This window comes from Asterias amurensis, chromosome 6 (assembly GCF_032118995.1).
Source record: "Asterias amurensis chromosome 6, ASM3211899v1".
Classification (NCBI taxonomy): Eukaryota; Metazoa; Echinodermata; class Asteroidea; order Forcipulatida; family Asteriidae; genus Asterias; species Asterias amurensis.
The window spans coordinates 1111607-1135122 of record NC_092653.1 but is presented as its reverse complement, the minus strand read 5'-3'; the positions used below and the strand labels follow the sequence as shown (position 1 = coordinate 1135122).

General features: G+C 38.4%; 1 protein-coding gene across 8 annotated transcripts in view; it reads right to left on the bottom strand.

Moving 5' to 3' along the window:
- The window catches only part of LOC139938067 (autism susceptibility gene 2 protein homolog), a 225433-nt gene that overhangs the window by 93879 nt on the left and 108038 nt on the right, over positions 1 to 23516 (bottom strand). For all 8 annotated transcript variants that reach the window (XM_071933437.1, XM_071933438.1, XM_071933440.1 and 5 more), the window contains 2 exons: positions 9398 to 9502; positions 2869 to 2904 (listed from right to left, as the gene is read on the bottom strand). In XM_071933437.1, the coding sequence (XP_071789538.1) occupies positions 2869 to 2904; positions 9398 to 9502 (141 nt within the window). The remainder of the gene's footprint in view (positions 1 to 2868; positions 2905 to 9397; positions 9503 to 23516) is intronic.

Genomic DNA, 23516 nt, shown 5'->3' with positions numbered 1-23516 from the left:
TTCCCTCCAAGAAGGGGGGACACATATTGTCCAAGTAGAATGCGCCACAAAGGAGTCCTACTGACACTGTGATTGATATCCATGGCGTACATGAATATGTGAATGTTCGATGAGTAACTGTAGTCCAGTCTCTCTCCCTCCCACTGAGTAGCGGAGAATTCCCCTGGCTTCAACTAACCTCCCCTTCTCCACAGAGAGCCTTACCTATTCTTCAGGTAGTACAGTCCCCAATCACACCAGATCATCAATGCAGCAAAGCCCAGGGTTTAATACCCCATACGTGACTCCATAAATGAAACAGATCATGCGATTCCCTAGACGGGCTTAGCGACAATGCCGGCCACATCTGCGGGGATGCCATATTGATTGAGAGTAAAATGGGTTTCTTTTTCTTTCTGACCTTATATCCTGCTCGTCATTCTCTCTCTTCTGAAACCTTTTACAAAAAATTACGAGTTTGATAAAATGGTTTGGTTTCAGCTTCATTTTACAGAGTAAATGAATTGCTTTACATTGATTGTATCGCAAAGCTAGAAACTCCATCTTGATGATCCTTTAAGAAAATCATCCTCTGTTAAAATTAACAACTTGCAGTTTACGGTTAGAGCAGCGTTCAAATGAAACTCTGTTTGCACTTCATAATTTCCTCTTCTTTTATGTTCCAGTGTGAAAGGAAATCCAATCACCAAACACTATGAACTGAAGCCATCAGATTCAATTTCTCTTCAATTATTATGTTTTACTATTATCCATCCCCTTTATTTAATAACCCTCTAAATGGGGACTTTGTCATAGAATTATAATGGCCGAACGTCTCTCTTCACAATACCATCAATGGCAACATTTTAATGGGGAGGTATAATCTAATGTAAAATACAGTCAACTCACCGAGCAAACAAGCGACTAGAATAGCGCTAAACAAATAATTACTATCACAACCATCGCCTCAATCACACCAAGAATACGGTCCAGAGACTTTATATGATTGTATTCCTCATCTACCCTTGCAATTGAACCTTTTACCAAAATGTTTTCTTGTTATGTCAAATTTCTTTCAGAGAGAAAAAGGAAGAAACTATAAATAAATAGTAAACTTGTGGGTACAACCATGTCGTGTGTAAATCTCTTTTTAACGAGTGTTGGCTTCGAAAAGAGCCAGTGTGGTCTCGATGTCTCGAACAGAATACTCTGCTCGTCTTCAGGAGAGAAAAAATAGTTGAAGTCGTCAATGAACCAACCACACGGTCTGCAAGATGTGCGTTAAGCTGGCGTTATATAGAACACAAGTCTTGGTGTATAATACACCATGTGTACAATGCACTTCTTATAGTGATGCTATCGCATGTTCCAACTTCCCCCTTCAACTCATCTCAAAAAACCGCTCCCGCTAATTCTTCTAAACTCATTCAGGCAACCGAGACATCCACCGCCGAAATTAAATTTCCAAACGTGGCCATCCATTTTTTCCCTCTCTCTCTCTCTCCGTCTTGGATGCCGTCTTCTTCTTCTCTCGGGGTTTTTTCTCTCTCCCCGTAGGGCATGGACAGGGAATCCAATCAGTTAGCGATGGGGGAAAACAAGAGTGACGGAACAATTTGCAGTGTGTGGACATGTGTGCGGAATTGGAGAATCATTGTGGCGTAAATTGCACGCCGCGGCGGAAAATGCGACAGCCCCGACTGCCTCTCCCAAATGGATTACATGTATAATGTAAGGATTTATTAATAATGCGTGCTATCACACCAGACAAGGTGGTGCACGGGACACAATCTTGTTTGGGTGCTTTATTAAATGACGGAAAGGTCACACGGAAATAACCACCGGGTCAGTATTTGACGGGATTTCATTTTAGGCTTTGGGGAAATAATGCTTGGGGCATTCAATCGCGCATAAAAAAACACCTAATCGGTTTATTTGTGAATAAACAAGCTGAGGGAAAGGTTGCTATAACAAGGCGAAATAATAACATGAACATTAATTAGAGTGACTATAAAAAATCAATCTGAAGTTGCCGCAAGGGGTGCAGATTCTGCCAGATGACATGATACATGTATGGCAGTGAAAAATCACAACATTTCACACAGAGATACAATTCAGACACAGTTTGGGAGGAAAAGACATTTACTTAAATCCTTTAAGCCCGGTTCATACTTCATGCAAATGCGAAGCGAATTTGACGTGAATTTGACGTCACACCCTCCTTTCGCAGCGATTATTCGCAAGGGAGTAGAGCAGAGGGCAACTGCTGCGAACTGTTCGTTGCGAATTTGTGACGTCAAGATTCGCTTCGCATTCGCATGAAGTATGAACCGGGCCTTAGTCTTTACATGTCATCTTTTAAAAAGAGCAGCAAGCATGGGCAGTCAGGCTTTTATGAAAACAACAATTACTTTCAGTGTTTGAATACTATAAATATTCTCACGATTGAACGTTTTTGATTCACACAACTCAAGAACCTTTTCACACAAATTTGGTACATTTCACACAGATCAGGTCTAGTTTTTCACAAACATTTTGTATTTTTTTTCCCACAAAGATAGGGTGACTTTTCACGAAGATTGAGTATTTTTTCACACAGATCATGAAAGTTTTTAGGAAAAATTTTCAAAAATATCTAACATCTTTTACATCAGGTATTTGTTGGTGGAAAACATTTCTCAATTCATATAATAAAAAAAAAATCCTCCACTCAAATTTATAAGAAGACCAGTGCAAGTCTTTACCCTTGCAGATACGGCGGACTAGACTAACTGCTTTTCATGCTTTTGTGAAAATATACTCTCCGTGGTAGAGTGTAGAGGGCACACTATAGTGTGACTCCCGAGTAATATCCCTGATTGGACAAACCAAGGAGTTAGCAATACTTACCATATAACCACTCCCCGATCTGGAATGAGAACTCACCTACAACGCAAAGAGAGAAAAGGGAAAATTTAAAAATTACCAAATTAGATGTCCACTTAAAATGTCTTTGAAAAAGTATTTTTAAAGTTTACTGAGCATCATCAGTCATGAAGTAGCCTCAATGATGGTTTCAATGAGTTCACAGTACAAGAATATTAGTTATAATGAATGCAAGTAATATTGTACACGAACTGGCATTACCACTAAACCCCATTTAAGGAGTATTAATTGTGGAGAGGCAAGGGGAAGATTTTCTGATTAAAAGCATATTGAACCCTAGAGCAGGACAAATTAAAGAAGCGATGTTTTCCCCCACAGTTTGCTTTGAGCACATGAGTGAACTCGGAAAATTGCCATCTTAAGGCAAAATATACTTTCAACTAAACGTACACATGTTGTATGTGGGCCTACTCTAAGTTTCTGAAGGTGTTATACAGGATTGGTAAGGAATAAAAACATTGTGAAACTTTTGTCTAAAAGCATACAGATTACATTCATACAAGAACCTTTTCTTTTGGTGAATTATTTTGCTCTGAAATAAAGTTATATTGAAGAAAACTGTAACTGAAAACCTAAAATAACGCAACAATTAATTTCAGTTGTTACAACCAAAATTAAGGACGATTTGTTCACATGCTGAACATTTTGCACAGCTTTTCACTATTTTCTTTGGACTCGCACAACGGATGAAGCCCAAATGTTCACAGGTTTGTTATTTCATTGTTGATAACACAAAATAGGATTACTGTCTGTGACTATTGTCTTAAATGAGTCAGCCATGATCTGTGTTCACAATTGCTGAAAATTCAAAGTAATCATTTAGTTCTAAAGATGCTCTACATGTAAATGAGAGATCAGGCAGAGAATCAGAATTATAATTCCTCCTTCGGATGGGGCGTAAAGCCGTTGGTCCCATGTGTTGTGTAAGGCATGTAAAAGAACCCAGTGCGCTTATCAAAAAGAGAAGGGGTTCGCTCTGGTGTTCTAGCTGTGGCTGCTAAATGCGCCGTAGCACCTTGTAAACCATTATAAGGTGCCCTGGTCCTTTGCCTTGATGCCCTTTCAAAAGTTTCCCATAGACTTTAAGGATTTCCAATAGAAGTGCCCTTTGCAAAAAGAAAATGGCCTTGCCCTCTCAAAACGAATTTCCAGGCCAAGGATATCAGTTGTCCCTGATCTGTAAATTCTGTTTCATACTGTGTCATAACAACCAAGACTGACACTTTCAAACACACTTTTCTCAATAGCCTCATGAAATATTCATATTTCCTTTTACAGACAGAGAACCAAGCCTCAACCCTTCACATCACTTCCAACATGACAGACAAACCCCTTCCTCTTCCCATACGTTTTAACTGGAAACACAGGATACGCTACATTCACGTCCTATCCCTTCCACCATTGTCTTTGTTTCCCCCTCTCTCAGTCACATGTACGTGTAACAATAGCCCATCCAAGCCAAGTGGGGTTTACACGGCAAACCAACCCACAAATGCATCTTAGCAGTATGACTCAGCCACCTTGTACCAAACCCCCCCAGTAAAGAAGATGAGAATGGGAAGAAAAGTACGCTGTGATATCCTGACCACATTAGATAATCAACGTGGGACATATCCCCTTCAAGTCCACAGCACCAAATGCACATAACTTCAGGCAGTGTTTGCCAGCTCATCCGATCCTTAAAAGCTTTTTCAACGCTTGTATGGATTTTGCCCCCGTGCGCTCCCGCGAGGGACTGCCACCTTATAGCCCGGCGTCCGGATCGCCGAGCCACGCCAGGGGAATTGCGCTCAATAACATTTCCATTGTATAGGCCTATCCTTTTCAGTGTCTCTGTTCTTTTTAACTGAAGGAGAGAGGAAACATCTTCTAGAATCACCCAAGGGTCTGGCAAAGTCAAACTAAAATTGTTTTCTGCTTCTTTGGTTGTAAACAGTCTGCATTCGCAGCATTGGGCACCAGAGTGTATCGCATTGCATAGCTTGCAATATGCAAACATTACCACTCAACCACAAGTTGAACAGTTCAGTGTAAGTCCAAACAAAATTCGTTATTAAAATCCAGTCTAGATTCCTCTTCCGGAACAATAAAAATGTTATATTTGTTATAAATTTTCTGAAAATGCCGGAGGCATATTTTGATAAATCACAACGAAAATGCAACACATGTTGTGTGCAGAATCAATCAAAAATAGATACACGGAGTGGAAATGGTGAAGACTGCTGGCTTTGTCCCACAGAATCTATGATGCACAATCAACTTAGCTCCCTGGCCTTATTCACACAATAAACAAAAATTTCTTTTTTCATAAGTTCAATGTTAAATTTGAGGCATTGCATGGTGAGGTATCAATGTATATTTGGTTTGCGGTAACACCATGTGTGTATCTACTTGCCAGGTAGAGTTTGTTCTTAGAGAACTGTCTTGCTTTATTCTACTGCCGCAGAGTAGATAATCGGAAGTTCGGGAGACTTCTCAGTTCTGAATAGAACTGTCCTGCTTTTTAAACTTTACCAATACTGGAATGCCACTTTTCCCACCCGCAAATAACCAAAGTTTATTTATTTAGATTCTAGAATCAGAAAAGACTAGATTGTGATGAGTTTACTTTTAGTTCAAGATAAGGTTATAGACTGTTTTTTGTCAAAATAATGCTGATGTATCGGCAAAATTATAGAAAAAGATACAACAAAAGTGAAAGTTTGAGCTGAACTCTGTCACAGTATGTTCAAAAGAATGTAAAATCATCATGGAGGTAGAACAAATCCATTCACATCTAGCTAGTTGACAGCGAGTATCAACCACATCTCTGGCCTCAGCATTTACAAACCGACACCTGCCCTCAGGAATCTAAGAAACAATTCATTCTTGAATCCTTTATCAAATTCAAATGATTTTGGGTGAACCCAACCCATGTATGAAGGGGATCCTTTCGCTAAGTAGTTTATACCATGAACAACTGCAGTGCTTCTCGTAATTTTGTTATGGTCATTGTTTTTTTGGAGTGCCAACCAATCTCCAACCCTATCTATGAATATTTCTCACAAGAACTCTCAATGTATTTAGCATCCCTCATACAGGACACATGACAAGTTTGTTGTATGTATCTGAGTTCACCATTGACTTAGTTTAGACAACCCAACACACCCTCTACAGAATGACTGAAAAACATAACTCCAATCATTCTTACTAAACCAAACTCAAATCACGACTCATTGTCTTTGATCCAAGTAAACAAAGACGGCGACCGCTTGAAATAAACGATCCTCATTATGGCAGGAACATCAACGTCAAGGCTCTATGCTACACCATTCCTCCGGTTGAAAGCACTAAATAAGCCAAGCATATGGTCCATGATTTGATGAGACACGAAAAAAGCTATCATCAGTACTTGTCAAACAGAGCTTTGAGTAAACACACAGTTCCGGGAAGATTTTGCCGAGTAAACACGACAATGTTATCGCAGTACTTTGGGGTTTCTTAAGAAGGAGACGAAGAAGGGGAAAAAAAATGATATAAAATAGATCCATCTAGCCAGAGTGGCTAGGGATGAGATAGCACAGTCCAACCATGGGATGAATTAATGAACTGGCATGCATGGCTTGATGCCTACGGTCATCTCAAACATGCCCGACAATGACTTAATGGCCACTGGCACTTGTCGTTTCTTTTATTCTACTGGTGACATCAGTTCTCAACCACCCCTTAGTCAGGCACATTAAATAACCCTATAATCACTGGTCGTTCAATGAGCCTTACCCCATGCAACACTGCGCTAAGTGCTTTTGATTCGGCGAGGACGCGGCCCCGAGTGAGAGGTGGGTCTGTAACTCAAGGGTTGGTGCTAAGCTGTTTTTCAAAATGTTTGCAAACATCAAGGGGGTGAGTGGGTGAATCAGTTTGGCCGAGTGCCTACCCTGATGGCAAGCTGTCATGTAAATAGTGCGTTGGTATGCTTGCTGAAGACGAGGGCCTCATCATACATGTAGCACCACTCTGGACATCCATGTTGACCTCACCTTCTGTCAGTCCCTGTATCAAGTTTGAATGATGACACTTGATACAAGAGGGGTCAAACCTTGGGAAAGGTTTGACATTTAAACCCAAGTAGCTGATAAATCACCTTTTGAATTCGGACTTGCTTATTGTAGCCAATGAGGTTTTTTTTTTTTTTTTTTTTTTTTTTTTAATTGCTCAATTTGTGTGAAATTTTCATGAAAGTGATCCCAACATAGCCTTTCCAAAATACATGAAATACCTTCGTTGAGTTCCCAGTACTTCAATAACAATAAAGAATGCTGATTCCTATATTAAACCAAAAAGGGTCCGACTATTTTTCCCTACCATTCAAGCTTCAGTTACTTTCATAGATCTGAGGAATAGAACAACCGAACAAATTTGACATCACTGTGGTGGTTCTATTGCCCTTTTTGTACCATGTGAAAATAAGCCAATCCAGCAAATGCAAATAAAAGAAACCTTACAAAAATTACCAAGGTACATCATGAATAAGGAGTTTTCAGACCACAAACCCACGCTCCAGACAGTGTTGAATTTTGTTTAAATAAAAACTGCTAAACTGTTCCTTCACTAAAGGTGTTTACTAACCATAGTATGTAATAACCCAGTGCTGCCACTTTGTTCCACCTTACAGCTCTATGGTTGGACAAGGTCACTTTCATTCCATTTAATCATTCTCAATTCAGCCTTAATATCGCGCCATTTATCAGAAATTAAGGCTAGTTTACCAATCTACCAGTGGCTGCCATTTATTACAATTTCTTTGTCGCTCATTTCTCTTTTGATGATGACCATGGTGTTCGAGAGCGTATTGATTTGATGCTAGTATCTAATATGATCATAAAGTTTATAGGATTCTAGTTTCGCTTTTATGTGCGTAATACTGATTGAAGGTAAAATTATCAAGAAAGGTAAAATAAAAGTCACCAGTGAAAGTTTCTGTTAAACCTTGTCTACTAATTGAGAAATCTGTGGATAAGCTCTCAAAGAATTTTCATCAAGATTGTTGAATCCATCAGCCTTTAGCAAGGTATTAGCAGACCCTAACTGCACCTCTAGCAACAACATTCATTCACAAACAGAAAAAGCAATGCACCGTTTTAACATGAGGATGGAAAACAAAAAATTCCCAATATTTTCATAAGGACATTTGTTGGAAAAGGAGTGAATCACACAGTTTAATCTGACCTTGGAGCTCCTCTTAAAGGAACACGTTGCCTTGGATAGGGTGAGTTGGTCTACAAAAAGCAATTGTAACCAATTTTTTATAAATTGCATTTATGGTTGGAAAGATGTTTTAAAAGTAGAATACAATGATCCACACAAGTTTGCCTCGAAATTGCGTGGTTTTCCTGTTACTGTGCGAACTAACACGGTCGGCCATCGACTCCCATAAATGGCCGACCGTGTTAGTTGACGAGGTAAAAGGAAAACCGTGCAATTTCGAGGCATGTTTGTGTGGATCATTGTATTCTACTTTTACAACATCTTTCTACCCATATGCATTTTATAAAAAAACGGTTACAAACGCTTTTCAAAGACCAACTCGACCGATCCAAGGCAACGTGTTCCTTTAAAGAATGTTAAGCTTGAGACAAATTTTCATTAATCTATGTCTGGTTTCTGACTCATATTTCCATCCATCTCTTTAAAGTTGTTTTGATCCAGACTGTGAAAGCAATCCAATATTTGCAGTAACATGAGGGAGACCATTGAGATAACAAGTGGACGACAGAATGAATGTAAAGTGTGTTGATACAAATTCCACTTTACAAAAGGGACTTACAAAAAGTCATTACATTTCAATGCCATGTGACATTCACCATCATATACCATACACATATCCTTGCTTTTGATTGGTGGAATCCACGTCACATGTAATCCATTACTTTGCTGTATTTACTGTCTTGATGTTCCAGAAATTGTTCTTGGATAGCCTGTTCAATATGGATAAGTAATGGGTGCTTTGAACGCTCCAAAAATTATTATTTGATTGGCCTGTCCAATATGGATAGTTATTGGATGCTTCGATCAAATGCTCCAAAAATTATTATTCAATTGGCCTGTCCAATATGGATGGTTATTGGATGCTTTGAATGATTCCAAAAATTATTATTGGATAGGCCTGTCTAATATGGATAGTTATTGGATGCTTTGCAGAGTCAAATCCAAACTAATTGTTCCCTGCCCGTTTACCCAAATGAGGCAAGGTTGCGTCATGGATGACAAGATTGGCATCTACGAGTACACGTTCATTTAGTCATCCACATTGTTAAGAAGCTGTTGTTTTTTCTCTTATTATTTTGTGGTTATTGTGAAATTTCAAAAGACATGATTCTATGAATGCATTTCGCCTCGTGAAATGGAATAGTCCAGATTTCACTAATGCTTATGATATATTCTGCGACAATTAATGTAACTCAAAATCCATTGACCAATTCAAGGTTTATTGAATAAGATTGAATCAACTTACATCACTGGATCGATCATGTGAGTTTGGATGTGAGGTACCGTTAGCTTCTTTAGGTCTGGTGTTTTCGTCTCCACTTGGCAACGATCCTGGATGTGGTGTACGTTTCTAATGAGAAATAATAATAAAAAGACAAATCTTGTTAACATTTTTGTAAAACTCATTACCAGCAGGATAGTCATTACCTCTGTGAAAACATGAATGCTGAAGAAGTGTCAGCTTTTAGATATTTGAAGAAAATCTCAACATGACAAAACCCAGTGGGTCAGATAGATTAGAGAGTAAAAACCTAATCCACATGCAATTTTGATGTGTGTGCAGTACCTTCAACAAAATCTTGAAAAGTTTCTTTTATAAATAAAGGTTTTTCAAATTCAACTACTAATTTTTGTATCAAATGGGCCAGAAATCGAACCCAGCTACTTTCGGTCAATACATTTTACCACCATCATATTTAACGTCTTCGTAGATTCATCAATTACCAGGGAGTATTTGTACAAAACAAAACTGCCAAAGGTTGCGTTATCGGTTTATGTTTAACAGTAATCCAAAAATAAAATCATCTACATAATACGCCGTACAATTAATGGTTTGAAATAACCTGGTAGATACCCATGAAGCCAGTCACCAGGGACACTGGATGTACTGAAATAAAAGTACATTGTGGGGTAAAATACCATATTAAAGCTCATACACTCTACTGTAAATATGCAATTGTGTATATAATCTACTTGTACTTTCTTATAGATGGGGGGAATGGATGGATCGCGCTGAGAATTTTTTTTTTTTTTTTATGAGGAATACTTGGTTAAAGCCATTATACACTTTCGGTAAACAGTATTGTCCAAGTCCCACACTTCGTGTATCACATGCACAACGTATATATAAAACAACAAACCTGTGAAAATTTAGGTTCAATCGGTCATCGGAGTCGGGAGAAAATAACGGGAAAACCCATTCTTGTTTCCGTGCGTTTCGCTGTGTCATGACATGTGTTTTAATTCGTAATTCTCGCTAACAAGAATTTATATTGTTTTACCATTTTCTCAAAAAGTAAAGCATTTCATGGACCATTATTTCAAGAGAAGTCTTTCACCATTACCTTCTGTAAACCCTGTAAATTATTTGTAAATCTGTGAACTTTTTTTTTTTTTTTTTTTTTTCTGTACCGAAAGGGTATAATGGCTTTAAAATAAAATAAAAATTAAAAGCTGCAAAGTTACGATGTCAGTTCTTGCAGCAATGTAAAACGTATCCACTTGAAACAGGCCCTTAGCTACTTAACAGCAGATTTTGTGTTTACTGCACAAGTTTCTATTTCATAGCACTGCTAACCATAAACTCAGGAAAGGGAAATTGCGGCTACGGCTGTTTCTAAGGGTGTTGTTATGGGCAACCTAAATTCAGACACGCCCACAATCTTCAGCTTTTGCAACTGGACAAACCAGTGAGCTGCTTAGGCATACAGCTGCTAAGCACATAAAACACTGCTTAACAGAATCCACCACCAACCAAACTATCAAGAAGTTCCCAATGTGTTTGGCCGCTACCCTGCGGTGTTCCAACTTTGTCAAGCACTTTTTCTTTCTCTCTATCATAGCCTTCGCTCAAGAGCTCAACAAACAATCCAAGTAAAATATAAATCAATATGAATTTAACAGGAAGATAAAGACAAAACAACTATATATGACATCTGAAATGCCTTCTTGAATCTGTTAAGCTTGCTTAATTACCGACCCCGGCCCTAAAGCCAGTCGTGCCCACCAATGTCAATTCCTTAGATCCCCGTAGGATCAGCCAAGTGTTACATGCCTCATGTCACGCGATATTCCGCCACAGGCCCTGTATGCACCAGTAAACTTCCTGGCCTAGCTTATGACTCCAGGTGAGATAGAGGGGCCCCTGAATGCTTGCAGTGATGGGGGGGGGGGAGACTGTTTATAATTGAGTACCTCTAAACATAGCATGTAAAAAGGAATAACACAAAATGGAGTTCTGCAAGACTGGCTCAAGGCAGACAGTGTTCATGAAACATAATGTCAAAGTATCATCTACTAGAAAAGTACATTCAACTCAATGGTAAACACTAAAGGACTGAATGAGCATGACAAATACAATGACACTGTGACAAACAGGTGATTGATTGATTGATTGATTGATTGATCGATTGAACCACATTGACCTGATTCATCCTCACAATAACTATGGTTTGCGCCATTTTGAAAGTCATTGTCCGAATGTGTTCTACAATGTAGTTGCGTTTTTAGGGTGACAAGGCATTGCACTTACCTATTGACTCCCGAATAGTGATTGTGGCTTAGTTGCAGCATGTGACATGCACGCAAGGGGTTAAGTATAAAAATGAATAACCGATTTAAAATCTCATGTTGTGTAAACCCTTTGAATACTGTAAAAACCGTCATTGATGCATTCTTCTTTAACAGTTGAACTAGACTTCAGAATGGATGAGGATGTGTACTTTGTTTTCTCAAAATACCCCCCCCCCCCAAAAAAAAAAAATAAAAAAAAAATAAAAAAATGTTAAGAAAAAAATGCAAGGAAACCAAAAATATACAGACACAAATACATAGCTCAAACAAACAAGAAAACAGCCTTTCAGTTAATCCATGCCCCTCAGGCTAACTTAAAAAGAGAGAGCATTGTTCCTTTATTGTAAACAATCGACACAATTTTTGCCAACTTCAGGAAAACATTCATCAGTATCATATTTAAACATAATCAATCACTTGTGTGTTTCAGGTTATCAAGAGCTGCCATGGAAATGGAATCATCGGGCATGTAGGTTTCGTTTTTGAAAGGGCAAGGACGCCAAGGCATTTTCTCCTTGGCAAAGGGCACCCCATGAAGAAATTGTAAATTTCTACTGAAGGCACCAAGGCAGTAACCAGTAGGCACGGAGGCAATCGCCTTTGTTGCCTCCGTGAAGTATAATAAAATTAACTTCAAGTTTCAATGCTTTAGAGCTGTTGAACAAGTAAAGCATAACTCACTTTTGTGTTTGTTCAACTCAAAGTTATTTCAATTTGATCCCGTCATCTTGCCTTATGGTATGTTACTCAATAATAAACTGTTATAACGGTTTAGAATCCTAAAACCTAGTGAGGTTCTTGAGGAGCACCATGACAATTTTGCCTCAATACTTATAACTGTTCTTGGAAATAAAAAAACTGTAGTCTAAATCAGTCACGATTAACAAGATTACTGATCACAAAAGATACAGGAAATCTTTTATAAAGTAATAAAAAGGAAACATTTGAGAGTAAAATATTTAACAAGCCCCACACAAATTAACATTTCAAAATGATTGTTCCCATTACAAAAGCATGCGAGTGAAATTGGACATGTGAGAATGAAACAGGAACTGCTGGAAGACCTACAACGTTTCCCTCTGTACACAACACCTTCAGGTTACCGTCTGCCTCAGGGTACCGTCTGCCTCACCTGTGGCTAGTCACTAATCAACTACATTGTAATCATTCTCTCTTAGATCCGCTGGCGGCTAACCATGAAAGCATACACCACATTAGCAACGGGTGCAATAAGCTGTAAACATTGATCCGTAGCGCGCGTGATGGGCAACTGTGTCAGAAACATAGGCGCGTCTAATTCAAAATTACGCCAATGATGCCTGAGGGAGGGCGGTTGGGGATGCAAAGCATCATGGGAAAGGTGTTGCATTGTTGAACGTGCTCACATCATCGTGCGGACCAGCTCTAAATTGAAAGCATCATTGGATAGTATATTGTAGCACAACCTGGGGTTAATTATATTTGCAAAGCACCATGGGAAAGATATTGCGATGTTGAATGTGTCTGTAACATGGTTCGGATCAGCTTTAAATACAACTTGCCATACTTAACCATAATTGTCTTCTCTTCACCCAAGTGTATAAATGGGAATCTGTAATGGCTCAAATGGTATTGTGTTAAATTCACTTCTTAACGTTGATAAGCAGCTTGAGGTAGTGTACTTCCAGTAAGTTGAGAAAGTTTGTGGATTTGTTTAAATTTGCCCGCTGCAAGGATAAAGCTGTAAAGCGCCTTGATCTAGCTACATGTACTAGGATATGTGTGCTATTATATGTAAGAACCAAGTACTTAACAATTATTGTCCAATTTTTGTTTAGATGACTCTGCCTACTCTTGATAGAGGTCTTGGGTTGTACTTTGCTGATTTGAAAAGTACAGTGTTTGTAAAGAAGGCTAACCATAAACATGTCGGCTGTTGGAAAAGGTGAAGATCACCCGTGAAAAAAAAAGGGTTGCCTTCTGAATTTAACACAATTTGGAATGAAATAGAAAACCGTCATCAGGAGACGCTCTCTTCTAAAGTGATGGTTGACCAAACATGACATGCCTCTGGGTTGTTATCAGCATCTTACATTGGTAAGGTGCGAATTCATGGCCTGTGTGTCACTTCTCATTGCATTAGGTTTAATGGGGTCCCATGGCATTGCATTCAACCTGTCTAGTTACATTTTATCCAGAGATATCAGCAAGAAGCTTGTGAGGAGGTTTAAAGATGGTAACAGAAGACCTTACAGCTGGCCGAGGGAAATAATTACCGGTAGTCACCCTAGACTCACAGCATCTTGTCTTGGTGAATCAACAGGAGGATGGAATCTTCTTTTCTTCCACTACAAAAGGAAACCTGTAAGTGGAAACCATAAAGTCATCCGGGACCTAAACAAAACTTATACCGTTCTCGATTTTTGTTAGGAACCTAAGACAACCCATCACAAGAATTCTTCAAAGGGAAACTGCCAAAACAAATAATCATAGGTCTTAGAGAAAACAAAGCTTGTTTCTCTCTCCACCAAAAGAAACCTTAAAATGCTGAACAAAAAAGTCATCTGGGACCTTACACAACTTACAACTCTTAACCACACCTTCAAAAGGATGAACGGAAATGTAAAATGGACCAAAACAGGCCTTCAATTTTAGCGCACATAGACCATTAAAACAATACAGGTTATTTGTATTGCAGAGCGTACTGTTAAGTTTTCCCAAGGAGAATTGAGAAAAAAGGAATCAATTGAAGTTTATTCGCAATTTTTTCTGCAGATATTCATTGTTTGCAGAGGCTCAGAATAAAATGCTCAGAGATACATGAATCATAAACTCAGATTTCTGCTGGCTATTTATTTAAAATACCCAAAAATACCCATAAAAAGATATATTTGTGAAGATCCGGCTCGTAAAAACAAACATTATGATACCCAGAGAGGCCTTGCAGACTTGACAAAATATTTCATAAAACCTTATATCATCATCGTAATTATTTATTACACGTTAGTTAAATATAAACAGCAAACAACAAACACCCGTATAAATCACAATTTGTGTGGTGTTAAAACAGGAAACTATATCGCCGGATACTATATTACCATAGGGTGTGAGGAGTATTTTGTAATTATGGAAAAATAATTTCTGTAAATTAGATTTAAGGCAAAACATCCAGCGAAGGAATCACTCTGTCTGACCTTAACAACAAGAAAATGTGACAGAATCTTTTAGGTAAGGATACACTGTGTCTACTTCACGGTTGAAAAAAATTACTCTCTTGATTTACATTTAACAGCTGCTTCCTTCTTCTTCCTTTTTTAATTTACAATTTTTATTAAATATTTTTTTTTTTCTAAAACATTCTTTGGGAGTGTGAGGGCCCTGGTTGACTTTGTGGTCCTCTCCTTTTGCTAGGGCCAATGTTTGGCTGATTTACCCAAACATTCAGCTGAAAATTTGAATAGCCATATTATGAAAGATTAAAAAAAAGTTGATGACAAGCGACAATGTACAAATGTAGGGAACTCAAAAATTGACTAAGGTTGGAACTCCAACATTTTCAGGTTTCAGATTTTAGGTTTATTTTCTCACGTCCATAAGCCATACAAACAGTTGGTTATGTAACTTGCATGTTGCACATATTTTCGTTTTTTTACAGCACGATCTGTCTATATCTGTTCAAAGAAATTTAACAAATTTCTTCCTGTAAAAATCGCAGTATCAAACGGGAAGAATCTGACTCTTGAATGGATGTGATTTAATGCCAAGTCTAACATTGAAGAGAAAGCCTAGATCCTTGAATCAATAATTAAATGATATAAGAGACAGAAAGAAAATTAGAAAATGTATTTCAATACATCTAAATTGATAACAACCTTAGGCATCATTGTCTTAGTTTCTTCAAATCAATAAAAATAGTTGTATCTAAAAACATTAAACATGCGCAATAATAAACCTCGACCCAAAGCCCAGCAATATTTGAAGAGTAATAAAATTTGTCCATGAAACTAAGTAATCAAAACAAAATAAATCTATATAAAGATGAACAATTGACTGTTATATGCACATAACCTTCGAAACATCATAACGGATTAGTGGAGATTCATTTTATACAGTTCTGGCATCGCTTAAAATGCTCAATTAATTGCAGTTTACCGGTAAATTAGTTGATGCATTTGGGGGAGAGGGGCGTAGGTTTAAGCATGATTCAAGACAAAATGCCTGTTCCACTTGCTCAAAAAAAAATGCAAAAAGATAAATTATACTCTTTTCAATTAATCATCTCATGATCTGATACCATACTTTATACTTTCCATTAAAAAAAACATGAACTACCTTTGGAAGGTTCCATGTGCTTGATGAAGAAAATAAGTGACATTACCACTCATCGAGAAAAATGTCCCCAAAAGGTGTGACCAACATGTATCAAGCGCTCATCCAAGCAACATTTGTTAGAAATAAATTACAGGTTGGTGCATAATTTACAAACAAGCCTCCATAGTCTGACACCTGTATTCCCTGCGGGTACCAGGCCAGTCAACCCAACCCATGAATACTGTATGCTCAGAGGGCTGAGGGGAGAGACAATACCCACTTTAATGCATGCTGTCTTAAAGAGATGCTACACCTTCAATGATTATCGGTTTTAAATACATTAAGTGACCACTGTTCCAACATTGCGCTATTTAAACATTTACTTTCCGAGGAATTATATTTATTTTGTATATAGACAAGTTTTAGTTTAGTGATTACAAGAAAGATGAAGTTAAAAAGCTTAATTCTCTACAAAAGTTGAGAACACAAAGGTCTAAAATGCTTGATCTTGAAGAAAATGTCTGCTTCTCTTAAGACTCGCAAAATAGGAAAGTGAGAAAACAGAAACTAAGGCAAACCAGTCCCAATGCTTCAATGAGGTAATTGAGGCAACTTGTTAAATTTCCCATACAAGGTCATTGCCTTGGTGCCCCTTGAAAAGTTTCAATCCAAATTTGCAATTTAGAGGTGCCCTTTACACAAGAGAAAATGCTTTGGTGCCCTTGCCTGAAGAATATTTTGATAACGTAAAAAAAAAAGGGGGGGGGGCAACACAAGATTCTTAATATCTTGGTCGTCTGAAAAAAATTGTTGAAATTGCTGAGATGTAAGAAATCGCAGATGGCAACTTTAAGCTTCTGTAAAACGAAATCCCAAGACGTCAACATCTTTATTTCAGGTAGATTTACAGCTAACATGCAGTAATCTTCCTGTCAGAAAGGGCAAATATAATATACTTGCCATGTTTGACAGGGTAAAAGGTTACCGGTTTGCCGTTTGCAGTATTTCAAAAAGCCTTGGATATTTAAAACCTGTCGCCTCGACTATAAATTACATGATTTAATAATGGCCTACACTCACATTAAAATAGCCAGCAGAAAACCCAAGAGTCTTGTTTTTCGTTTTGGTGTTTTTTGTTGTTGCTTTTATTAAACCAAAAAGTGCTTGTTTGTGGTGGTGAAACATTAAAACCACAAAACTTAAAATAAAATGGCAACTTTGGGCAAAAAATTTAATCTTTCATCTTTCAAATTTCATCTTTTAATGAGAAAAGGGGAGGTGTTTGTTGTAGGCCAAGGATTTTTGAAGGTAGATGGGAGTGTTGGCTAAACATCAGAACTGAATCAACATGTTCTACACTTTCACTTGAGGGTCATTTTTTTCCAGCCTTGGGCAATAACTTTCACAGCAAGCCTCAGTGCAATAACTTTCATTGCAAATAAATCCCTCAATGTTGACTAATAATGTAAAGCCCTCGTCACGTCTATTCAGAAGCGTTGGAAATTCCAATGGCAAAATGTGGGGGGAAATTGCTTAGCACAGACCATGCACAGACATATTTGTTAGCAAAAGAGAGCTACCAGGTTCATGTAAAGACCTGTATGCTTTGTTTTTGAAAGGGCAGGGGCACCAAGGCATTTTCTCTTCTTGGTAAAGGGCACCCTACGAGCAGAGAGTTGGGACATATCTATGCTACGAGGAAATTGTAAACTTCTATCGGAGCATTTCAAGGGCACCAAGACAATGACCAGAGGGCATGGAGGCAATCTCCTTTGTTGCCTCTGTGAAGTATGGGGCCTGCATGTACATAATGGTCCACTCTTCAAGATTGATGCTCTGATTATTTCCTATTGGCAAATAAATATTTGAAGCTATAATTCCAAGTGCCATGAAATCGAGGGACTAATTTAAAGTTATTACAGCAAGTGCATTATGCACAAACGATCACATTGTTCCGATAGCACCTTCTTTGCTCGTAAATTATTGAGTTTCTTGAATAATTCAGTACCAGTCAGACTGAGTCCCAAAGTCCCTCACCGAGGGAATAACTCTGCAGACTATCCCCCTCCCAGAGGACATAGTCAACAGCCTTATGGGGGTCCCTGTTCATGATGTCATGAAATATACACAAACAACACTCATAAATCATTGCTCATTCAGATCCACACATTCTTCAGACCCACAACCAAGAGACATCAATTTTGCTCGAGGCCAATTTCTGAGACTTGCAGACCAAGTTTGCTTAGGACAGGGACCTTAACTAGTGGCATAACCAGAGGGGTGTGGCAGCCTCCAACCTTCTATTGAGAACCCTGCCCCATCCCCACCCACCCAAATTAGATTTTGAAAATTCCCAAATGAATGGCTTGATACATTGAATACCCCCCCCCCCTCAGCTCCCCCCCCCCCATGTATGTATTTGCCCCAGCTTGACCACAAAAACGAGATTCTTTTTATTTATTGTTTAAACCCCTCACCTGGTATAAATGAAGGGTAACACTTCCACACAATAATATCAGCTTCTACCAGTCATTCCCAACCAGTGTCTCATCCAGCCATCGAGCTATTTAAACCCTAAAAACTTGATCGGCCCTCCCATCTCCCCCTACTAATATGCTAAGAGATCCAAGCTCAATGCGGGATTATCAATGTGTCCGTTTCCTTATGCGTTGTGTGTAATGCGCAATCCTTTAAAATGAAAACACACGCCAAGCAATGCACATGACTTTTAACGTACGATGATGCAGTGATAAAGAAACATGGAATTACATGTGTACGTGCATTGATATACTTTGATTGTTACGCATTGTGCAGTATACATATGTTCCCTTACACATTACGCATAATGGACTCAGTTCCTACTATAGTTTTGTTTTTGTTTTTTCAGAATTACTGACATTCTAGTAGATTTATAGGAAAAAACAAGGGAAACATATTATCTGGTCTACCCCTTTTAAACATCACTCCCACACTATTTGCATATATTAATTGTAATGCCCCATAAACACTTTGTCCTCATGAAAGTTTTACATAATCCTGGAAGTCCATGTGGCTAGTGCTTCTATATTTATTCAGGCTGGTTGTCTAATTAGGTTAATATCAACATAAATGTCCCATCAAATCTGTTGGGCGGTTGTTTGTTTGTTCTGTAACAATAACACTGTTATGATAATAGATACAATTAAAATGGATCTGAGCTTAAACTCTAGCTGCAGGCCTATCTTATTATGTAGATAATAGATGTTCAGCAAAACACAAGAGAAATGAAAAACAACTAGATTATTTGATCGACTATTATTACTTATTTTCTGGGCTGGTTGTAATGGGTTCTTGAGTCGGATTTTCTGACTACAATTTCACTTTTTATATTTGGTGGTTTGCTTCATTTTGACCATTTGTCATGTAAATTTTTATAGTGTGCATTTTGAAACAGTGTTAAAGCGCTTTATAAATGCATTTAAGTTAAGTTAAGTTATTATTGTAATATTATTCTTCCGATTTAATTATCTGATTTTTCCATTCAAAGAAATATTGAAACTTTTATGGTAGTCAACTTGTTTGGTTCACTATCACAAAAACTACAAAAATCTCCACCACTTAATCCACACTTGGCCAGTATGAAATCTTTAGGGTCATGTCTTTCCTACATTCTGTTTTCCACCAACTTGTTGATTTTAAAAAGTGTTGATTTAATTGACAGTTACCAATGACTACACCAAACTTATTATGGTGCGTCGAGGCAAGTCAATGACTCAATATATTGACAATTTTGTTATTTTTAATGGTGACAATAAAAAGGCATCATGCAGCAAGGATGAAATACTTTAGGTATAAAAAGCAATGTCAATAGTTATTAGTCACTGATAGTTATGAAGGAATAATGAATACTAATGATTGGCAATTACTATGATGCTAGATATCGATTAAGATGAGACATCACCCAGCATGGATAGAGAGATCTTCTTATAAAAGCTATGAAGCTGCTGAGATGTGGTGTACACTAGGGTCAGAGTAGTGAAGATGGAATAACGATTACTAATGAAGATGAGACATCACCCAGCATGGATAGAGAGATCTTCTTATAAAGGCTATGAAGCTGCTGAGATGTGGTGTACACTAGGGTCAGAGTAGTGAAGATGGAATAACGATTACTAATTAAGATGAGACATCACCCAGCATGGACAGAGAGATCTTCTTATAAAAGCTATGAAGCTGCTGAGATGTGGTGTACACTAGGGTCAGAGTAGTGAAGATGGAATAACGATTACTAATTAAGATGAGACATCACCCAGCATGGATAGAGAGATCTTCTTATAAAAGCTATGAAGCTGCTGAGATGTGGTGTACACTAGGGCCAGAGTAGTGAAGATGGAACGACAGCGTACACTACAAAGTCTAGCTCCCTGAGTACATGCACACTAGTGAGTGATGGCGATCGATACACAATGTGCACATAATGGATGCTCCTTTCTCACAGTGTTCAACCACACAGGGCATCACAAGCTAAAATACTGATGCACAAAAGGTGTGAATTGATAATTTCAGCAACAGGCATGAAATGCATTATTTTTAAACAACTGCGTCCAAAGCGGAATTGTTTTATTCCCATTACATGTACATGTATAGTTACTGTTCAAACTTTGACCAGAGGTCCAAAATATTTCATTCAATGGGAGACTTTCGATTGCTAGATGGTAGCAAGCTTACCAGGTACATTTCCATTGTTAACATAGTTTTGATCTTGTGCACATTACCGAATACGACGGATTTACCTGGTAAGTATGCTACCACCTTGCATCCCAAAAGTCTACCATTAGAAAAAGTTAAGTTGTACAATGAGTTGATTTGTAGAACTGTAAAGAGAAGACATGTTGTTGATCCAGTGACCTACTTTATAACACACCCACCTAGCATTCCGTGCTTACAATCATCATTCTCTCCTTAACACAATCTGTTATCTCTTCAAATCAATCTATAGGCCTACACAAGCAGTAAAACCACACCCAAGTATAACACCATTTTCACAACAAGTAGGAAACCACAACAACAATAAATACCCTCCTGCGACACACAGACCATTTTCTAGCATGATGAGAGCATGGAGGAAGGAGGAAAAATGTTGTGTATGAAGGGAAAGAGATGTATTGGAATTGCTCAGCTGCCATGAAGATGTGTTGACACAATTTCCTAGTCCATAGAGAAATCATAACAGATGATCCTATCTTGATTAAACCATGTTCTTTGACCATACCAGTCTGAATCAATTCAAGTATGCTTTTCCTGGGTTTTTCTACCTGAATGACTGACCGCATAGCTATCAAGTAATCATCATTTACTTGGGGGGGGGGGGGGTTCTTTAATGGATTGAAGACTATCAAGTGTGAAATTGAGGGATTTCGACTGTCTGCTCCGAGACACGATCAGAAGGAACTGTTTGGACAGGCTGCATTCTCTGTAATTACACGACTTCATGCAAAGCCATGGATCGTTGCTTTGTCTACATGCCATTAACCACGCAAGACTGGTATCCATTTACACTGGTGCCACTCAAAGCAGGCGAGCCAACAACTGTTTCCCCCTTCACTCTTCGTCGCAAGCTGCCTCCGCAGACAAATTCATAACAGACTCTTCATATACAGTAAACACCCGATAGCTCAGAGCAAGAAAACATGCAAGCTATTATTCTTGCATCAAGTATCTTAAACTGAATACTATGGATTTATCAGAACAATATCCGTCATTTTAGCGAGCGGAATGGGCCCTAATTTCATTTGTGATGCTCGAGTTTCCAGTTTGAAAAAATCTATTGTGAGGCATAGAGCGTTTTGCCTTGATGCAAAACAAGAGATGCAATTGCATTAACAGTGGTATAATCTGAGCTGAAAAGACTACAGACAACAAGGAGCGACAGACTACCTACAAATGTTCAAACTTGATTGAGTTACAATCTTGTTATGACACAACAGCACTCTGGGTGTTGTCAAAACAGCTTTATTACATTCATGAATCTATAACGTTTTTGAGGACGTTTTTTAAGACGCCATTTTGAATTGTAACAAAATACCAAACCTGAGAAGCTCAACGATGAATAGGATTTAAATCCACGAGCTGATGGAACCTAATGGACCCTTCCCATGAAATATGCTAATTACATTCACGCATGCGTACAGACCCTATTGGTTGGCAAACGCCATAGAGTTGTGCACTAAGCAGATGCGCAATCGCGTCTGCGTCACGCACCCATTAGCCATGTACAAAACAGCGCGATGTTCCCTCATTTTGCCAACCAAAACTTTAGTGCGCTCGCGCTATGTGCAATTTACATACTTCATGGGAAGGGTCTATTGAGCACATTGTACCCACAGATATGACTTTTCCTTTTCCTCTATTTTATGAAGATCTATTGAAAACTGTGGTTGGGAGCGAGACGCTTTTCTAAGAATCCGGGGTTAACATTTTACACTGGACCACCTGCCCGAGGCCAGTGGTTTTAGTATCGGGCCAGTAAACTCAAGACAGGACAAGTCCAGTAGTCTTGTTTTTCCTTCAATTCAACATCTTTGTCTCAAAAGAATGATTATCAAATGTTGAGTTTGAGTCTCACAAATATCTTCTGATCCTGCTGAGCATCAACCATAAAACAGAAGAGATAAATCTTCTCTTAGTGTTTGTAATAAAACAGTTAAGATGATAAAACTGTGTTCTCATTTTGATTCTAGTCTCTTCTCATTTTGATTCTAGTCTCTTCTCATTTTGATTCTAGTCTCTTCTCATTTTGATTCTAGTCTCTTCTCATTTTGATTCTAGTCTTGTAAAAACAATCCTGATCCAGTAAAGATTCTGAGCTACAAGTCAATGCCGTCTTGTGGATTTACCCCTCAAAAACGAGCTCTGCAGTAAATCATCAAATGTATGATATTAATGAACAACAAAAACCGAGAACTCTCAACAGAAATTGCACTTTGAGGACCTACTATTTGTTCTCAGCACAAACAAAAGTTGATAAATTTGAATCCTGGAATCACTGTCTAGCCATAAGGAAGCCAACAAGGAACCAGCCACTGGGGATTACTACGAGGCCACTATACCTCCCAAGACAGGGATGGGCAAGCTTCAACATGATTCCGACCTCGGTCGACTAGAGAGAGAGAGAGAATCCTCCCCAAACAATGTCCGCCACCTTTGGCTCCGACCACAGACCAATCGGCTGTCCAATTTCACACTTTGCTACAGAGTTTTGATCTCTCATCACAACTGATTACCCAGCATCAATGGCCGCTGTCATCAGCCTGTTCCTTTCTGCCACTTGCTCTAGTTCCAACTCCCAAGGAGGGAAGGTGACACACTTCTCAAGTTAAGGCGATGAGTTTTAATAAGCTGGCGAAACCCTCCTCATTTTCTTTTTTCATAATTCTGCTTGATGAATACAGATCACTGTGGTGCATGGGGACATGTTCTAAGGAGATGCACATTGGATCTCAATTGCAGAAGGATGAAACTGG